At 44.4% G+C, this 7,196-nt stretch overlaps 1 protein-coding gene across 1 annotated transcript; it reads right to left on the bottom strand.

Moving 5' to 3' along the window:
- Positions 1-3,039: 3,039 nt before the first annotated feature.
- On the bottom strand, positions 3,040-6,366 carry LOC104622014 (adipogenesis regulatory factor-like). The gene is made up of 3 exons (XM_010288664.1): positions 6,264-6,366; positions 3,306-3,368; positions 3,040-3,160 (listed from the first exon to the last, which is right to left on the bottom strand). The coding sequence occupies exons 1-3, from the start codon at positions 6,331-6,333 to the stop codon at positions 3,063-3,065; spliced, it is 231 nt and encodes a 76-aa protein (XP_010286966.1). The 5' UTR covers positions 6,334-6,366; the 3' UTR covers positions 3,040-3,062.
- Positions 6,367-7,196: the final 830 nt, after the last annotated feature.

Genomic DNA, 7,196 nt, shown 5'->3' with positions numbered 1-7,196 from the left:
TACTATGCTGGTGTATTACTGTTTTCTATTTCATTCAATAGCTTTCTGTAATTACAATCAGTCTGTGAATCTTCACAGCACACTTGTTTATTAATTACATGCCTTCTGATAAGATACTGTCTCTGAGTTGTCCTACGGGGCTCACTAATACAGATCTCGGTCTCTTGAACTTGCCTGTCAACAAGACTTTTGAAGTTGGATGTATTAGGTAAGTCATTTCAGGTCTTTACTGCATCCTCTCAAATTTGTGTGAAGAACTATTCTAGTAGTTAGCATTGAGCGATAAACCTGTGTGATGCATTTAACTAGTGGCTTACTCCATCATGTATGATGATACCCAGGGTTATAAAAGTACTTCCACTCACTTAACTACATTGTATATCTATAATGGCATTTATTTTTTAAAAATGAGAATCCTTTGAGCATGAAAGAATTACTGTGGATTAAGGTGTGGATCTTTAAACACCAGATCTGTATCTTGGATCATACTTTTCAGTGCAGTTTTTCTGTAAACATTTTGGATAGTAAGATGAAACTAAGACTGTAACAATTTAACTGACAAATTGTAACCTACTTGCACCAAAACTCAGATGCTAAAAACTCACAAATAAATATAGTTGTATTATTGAAAAGAGATAGTATCTTAAAAGCTGAGTTGTATTATCTAGCAGAGTTGAAAGCAAAGCACAGTAGCAGTGAAGAGACTTGGCTAATTTACTGCTGTTCTCCCTCCCTTCCCCCATCATTTGCTCTCCAGCAAGTAAAGCACCTCTAATTTGGCTGCACAAACCTGAAAAATGGGACCCTTTCAGTGTTGGAGCATATAGAAAGCTGGCACAGACAGGTAACTGGGCTGTCTTCTGCCTTCTACTCAGTTTGAAGGAAAAAAAGCCAGAAGCTGCGCAATACCTGAATTCCCCAATTCATTAACATCTTATATTCTTCTACATGCACACATTAGCACTTTTGCCCAAATATCTTGAAAGAAAGTAGATCTACCACCAGGTATGACTTCACCAATCCCAGAGATGAGGCCTTCAGGTTGATGGGATTTCTCCTCAGCCAACTTGATTGCAATGGTCACCAACCTCTTGTTAACAGAGTCGGTGCCGGACGCCTGCGAGACATGAATCTGAGCATATCCAAAGGCTGGTGTAAGGAGAACTTAGGATACTTTCTATCAAAGAGCTGAGATTCCTAAGGAGATGGATGCTTGGAGTCTGACTTAAAATTACAGCACATCAGCCAATTTGCCCTTTGCTTGTAGCTAAAAGCAGGAACCAAACTATCAGTGAACCCAGACTTCTTCTGGTAGCCTGTTTGGAAGTGGTCTTGTACATTAAGGCTACACTGGTGCCGAGCCTTACCGGGCTCAGTCCCAAGGGGATCAGACAGTTAAGAAAAAAATAAAAACGCATGTTCCGTATTACATTTTGTAGCACATACCTCTCAAGACCTGGCAACAGCAAACAGAGAGAAAAAAGTGGTAAAATTTACACATTTACTGTGAGTTAATGTGGTTTGAGAGGCGTGGGTGCAAAACAGCTCTAGCCTTTTCTTAGCCCCAGTTGAAGAAAGCAGTCACGTTCTGGGATGTAGGTTATAAGTGTAACTGTACTGGCTTTTTTTTTTACTGTCCAATTAGGTGTTAGGCCAAACGTCTCAGGGAATGCTCCTCTCCCTACATGTACATACCCATACACACAAGTTTTATCTTCCAGCTAACAATGTTGTCACTGCTTGTGCTCACATGCCACTAGACCTTCACCACGAAACGTGGTAGGGAGACAGTCAGTACCTGAAGTTAGATTTAAGCACAGATTTCAACCTGCTCTGAACCACGCTACCTAGAGCAAACCACATCCTTACCACAGCAGGTATTTGTAATATCTTATGCAGTATTAAGTCCTGATTTACGTAGCTGGTTTGTGTTGAGTAGTGGCTCAGTAAGTACTCTGAAGCTGCAAGTGAATTTCATAAGGATCACAACTACAATGTTTGGGGTTCCCTGCTGCCTGCAGAGTACTAAACACAAAAATATCTCTATATACAGAAGAGCAAGTAGAACAATCATTTTTCATCCCAGTAAAGAACTCAGACCTGCATCTGTTTTCATTGATTGCAACTGTCACCATCAGGAGGAAGTGTTGAAGCAATTGTAATTCTTGCTGGGATTTCAAGATGCCAAGTAAGTGACTTCTAAATTACTCTGTTAGTACCTGCTGAGTCTTGTAATATCAGATCCCCTACTCATTGCAGTAGCAAGACATTTCTTCCCTTCTCACTGTATGTTCATGTGCATACAGGGTTTTGTGGTTTGGTTTTGTCTTTTTACAGCCCAGACTTGGTCAGTTCTTATTCTTCCAGCTCCTGCTTGATTACTGTCCATCTGTGTGTTTGACCAGAGCCCTGAAGTGTGGCAAACAATTCCGTTGCCATACTGCGTGCCGCATTACACATCAAGTGACGTGAAGTCGAACCAGTGATCCAGCTCAGGCAGTGTCAAGCAGTTCGGTGGTGAGGTAATGCTCTGCGATGCCTTGTTCTGCTGTTAGCATTAGTTTGAGTACCACAGTGCTCTTTTACAGTGGCTATGTATACCTTAAACACACTTGAGTCTTCATCAGCACAGTAGCTAATTGCAGTTTTATAGATAAGACCAGAAGTACAAGTACAGTCACAGATTACATTACCTTGTAATGGCTGTTAGGGGCTCAGCTTTGTGCTACTTGCACACATGATCACAACTTGCACTTGGTGACAAAATGGGAGAGACCAAATCTCAAGTCCCTGGCTTTACATTGCACCCACTCCGAGCTGTCCCTTAGCTAATAAAAAAAGACAGTGTTTGTCTGCATTAATAGCATAGCACAGCTTTAGCTGTCTGCCCTGTGAAGTAATCCAGTCTTTCAGAGATTGTAAATGTTTTTTTAAGTATGTGTAACCGAAGGATTCCTAAGGAGTACACACAAGCCAGGTAGAGTACAAGTATTTTCTTTATTTAAAAGTACATGTCATAGAAACTTGTTTACAAAAACCTCAGTGGTGGTGCATTTTTATCTTCATTGTCCAAAGCTTTTGCCCCACGAAGTTGCTTGATTTGCTACGTTTTTTACAGCTTTTTCACCAGTTTCAGCAACTTTGTAGACTTCGTCAAGAGCTTTTAAAACAGAAAAACAAAGGTAACTGTAGCATCACTGCAATACCCTTCCCGTTCCCACCCAGTGTGGGCCAAGGCAGGGCTGGGGGACCCGTCTGGGATTTCACTGACATGCCATTACTGAGGTAAACAGTCACAACCTTACCTTTCTGACCAGCATCCTTGGCCTGTTCCACTACTTGCTGCACAGTCTGGCCCACCGTGTTAACTGGAATTGGGAGAGAAACAAGTGTAAATAAAGCAGTCTTCACCCTTCCCCTTAACTCAGTAGTCACATTTTAGAAGGGTTCACTCAATGTTTCAGGGCTAGAAGATGAAAAATTGTTCTAGAAGTATGGTCACCCTCATCCAGTGGGAGAGAGATGCTATTAGGAAGCTGTCTGTAGTTCCCTGTGTTGTGTGTCTTTGTATGGATGACGATTCCGGAAGTTACAATCTGTGTCACCTACAGTGTCAGGAAACAAACCCTGGTAGATAATCAGGTGCAATGAAACCTTCCTTTTACTGACCCTGGCTAGGATTTGCCAAGAGCAGGCTTGGGCAGTTTGGTTGGTAAAGATTCTCTCACCAACTGCAGAAAGCTTGATGCCTGCTGCCTGGAAGCAGCATGCTGTGGGGCAGCACAAAGTTTATTGTACAGTCTAATACTTCTCCTGTAGCTAGAGAAAACTATATTCTGTAAGAGACCAGACTAGTTTTTGTTAAGGGCATGGAAATGTTCAACAGAGGAGACTTATCGAGACATGAAGAACAAGAGAAGGTACTGTCTTAAGTGGAGGAACTGCAGCCTACAAAATAGTGATAAATATTTGGGTGATCAGCCTCCAATAGCTATGATCAGGGAAGTCTTGCTGACAAGGGTCAAATAAAAGTTGAGGGCAAATGGCCTTCAGCTGAACCTGTATTTGTTTTATTCCCCTGGCTCCAAATACCTATCAAAAAACACCCTCCCACCACATTGATGTGTTCTGCACAACAGAAAGGAGCGGGGGCTGACAGAGCAAGCCAGGTTCCTGGTGGACTTTGTATGAGGGAGAAGTGCAGAGGTGAAGAAGGACATTTAGGTGGACTGGGAGTGTCTAAAACTTCAAAGGTCTCCAAGCTTGGATTGAATGGCTCTTCAACAGTAGTTATTTCACTAAGTGTCTTGTAAAAACCAGCGGCCTATTTCACCTTGGATTTATAGGACACTTTTTAATGCTTTAAAGACATGCTAGTTACCATCATGCATCATCTTTGGCTGCAGTTTCCTAACTGGTGAATGATGTAGGTGGCTCATAAGGTCACAGCTGAGTTCATGGCTCTTTTCAGGAACCATAGGTAGGTGCTAATTTTAGGTACTTGCAAAGCCCAGTTGTGCCACTCTGCATTCGGCAGTGGCTCATGGGACTGCACCTTGAGGGCACATGCAGGCACAACAGAAGTAGTTCAGAGGTGAGGTAATGAGTAGTTGTACAGCCACCAGTTGGACAGTCTTGTTCTAGCCAAAAACTGGCATAAAACCCCCCTTTGTTTTCATTTAAATGAGGATTTGGAGGGTACCTCTATTTATAATACTCGCAGGAGTGGGTGCAGTACTGACACTGATGTGACACACGTTCGGCATCATGTGCTGCGTATTTACTGCCCATCATCAAGGTACAGGCTGATGGCACAGAAGTGGCCAAAGTCAGGCCAGTGCCTGGGAGCTCCAGTTGTTGTTCCAGGATCCAACTCTAGCTGGAAGGGCTGTGCTGTGGCACAGGACTTGCTGGGAAGAGGTGTGGGGTTCAGGCAAAAGGCTTCAGGCTGCCGGTGGCTGAAGAACTAGTTCAGCCTCAAGTGATTGGGACAGAAGGGGAAAGACTGCTGCTGCTGTTTAAAAGCGTTGCTCTTGGAGTTTGTTGACTCCTAAACACTTAGTTCAATCAGATGAACACTGAGATTACTACTCAGCTCCTTCAAGGTGACAAATACCACTTGTAAAACATCCATGTTAGTCTTCTAGCATAGAAAGCCATGGATAATGTTTCCACAACATTAAAAAAAACCACATTAGGAACATCAAAAAGCCTCCAGAAATATGCATTTGTTGCATGTTGACTGCTGTACATCAAAAGGAAAATGAAGAAATCTTCATTTGGAAATAAAAATTGATTGTTACCCTCCAATTTCCCACATCCTGGTGTTCCTCTTTCATGCTTCAGCATAAAAATAGTTGATTTAAGAATCAACTTTGGAAAAGGGGGCAATGGGTCTGGGATTAGGCATCTTTGATCTTCTGAACAAACTGAACCAAGGATAGAGGGTAAAATAGTAGCAGGCTTTCCACCTGCTTCACTGGGCACATAACCTGCAAGTAGTATTTCTACTGCATTTGAAGTCACGGACAAATGTCTGGTTTCAAGAGTTTACCAAAATGTCATGTGAAGAAATACGAAACGGTCTCCACTACTCATATTATACTAGGCAGAAACATTTCAGGAATCGCCTGAGTCCAGATCTCTGTTTGTGTTAAAGCTTCACTAGCAATGGCTCATCTAAGTGGTATGTTGTTTGCGTTTGGGGCCAATTCAGCAAGCCTCTCTGCGGGGGTAAACTTGACTCGGGTGCCTGAGCCCCTGTGACCGCGGTCGTGGGGGGAGCGGCTGCCGTACAGGCAGGGCGGGAGCACTGACAGCAGAGGGGAGCTGACTTAACTGCAACGTGTTTGCGCAGCACCGAGCAGATCAAAGACTTCAGGAAAACTAATCCACTACACTATTATAAAACTTGTATTTATCATGGCTGTTCATGTTAGGAAATAGAGCCCTATATAAGCAGCCTCGCCTCCCCTCTGGGCTTTCCACTGGCCCCTTCTCTCTTCAGTGCATCATCTAGACACCCACGCATTGAAAGCCAGAGCGGAAGAAGTTGTGGGAAACCAGCAGTTAATATCGGTCCTTCATTTACTATAGTGTTAGAGGGTTTGCGGGCTGCAGGACGTGCTGACCGCACCCTCGAGGACAGCAGCTCTAGAGTTCATGCCTAGGAGACAGGTTTGCTCCCAGCTGCAGGGTGGGAGCAGGGCAGATACTTCAACACCCGAGGCACAGGGGGACGGAAAGCAGCAATTTGTATTTACCTGCCGCCTGTGCAGCACTTTCAGCTTGTTGCGTGGCTTCCTCAGCAAGCTTCTTCCCAATCCCGAACATGGCTGCGCTCGGTCCTCTCTTCCCACAGAGGATGGGTGAGTGAATCCCTGAATTCGATTCTGTTACAATGTTTGGCAAAGTGCAGCTTTTTATAGACAAGCAGGACTCCTCCCAGTAGTTACAGGGCAAATGCAAACTGGAACAGGGAAAAGCCATGAGCCCTTGGCAGGTGATTAATATATGAGGCATAAAAGGGTGAAGAGACATTAGCGTTTATTATGTTTTCCTCCCCAGAGAGAGGGCGTGGATTAATCGGCAGAAGTTTTCCATAGCCCAGGAATGAAAGCTTTGTTTGTCCATATTGAGGAGCTGGTAAACAGCACGCATGCCACAGCTGTCCCGACCAAAGGCTCCCGAGCCGGTGCCGCGGGGGGAGATGCAGGCAGGCGCCTGCTCCCGCCCTAAGAGAGGGCCCCGGAGCCGGTGCCGCGGGGGGAGATGCAGGCAGGCACGGCCCATCGTGAACGGGGCAGAAAAACATTGCGTCACAAAACGCACAGCTGAAGAATTGCTTAAATCAACTCTGGCATTTCAAAACCTTACATAGAAAAGTATCCAGTTTCAGATGATTCTTGCCCACATTTTTTTTGTCCCCAGTGGCCCTTAAAATCCATGGCTATAAAAAGAAAGGGGAGGAGCTAACCCTGCTTTTTAAAGGATCTGATGAAATCTTTGTTGTGTTAGACGAAGCTAATAATTTTGTGGTATGTCATGATTAATATTTTAACCCTTTATTTCCAATGCCTGGCTCAGGAAAGCGAAGAGAGAAAGTTTGTGTCCTTCCCCTCCGTCCCCACAGCAAACACTCGCAGGACGTGGCGCGGCCTCCTGGGCCTCGGGCAGCAGGCAAGGGCCGGCGGGCT

Source organism: Phaethon lepturus, unplaced genomic scaffold (genome assembly GCF_000687285.1).
Source record: "Phaethon lepturus isolate BGI_N335 unplaced genomic scaffold, ASM68728v1 scaffold18806, whole genome shotgun sequence".
Lineage (NCBI taxonomy): Eukaryota > Metazoa > Chordata > Aves > Phaethontiformes > Phaethontidae > Phaethon > Phaethon lepturus.
This window is presented reverse-complemented; position numbering and strand designations above follow the sequence as displayed.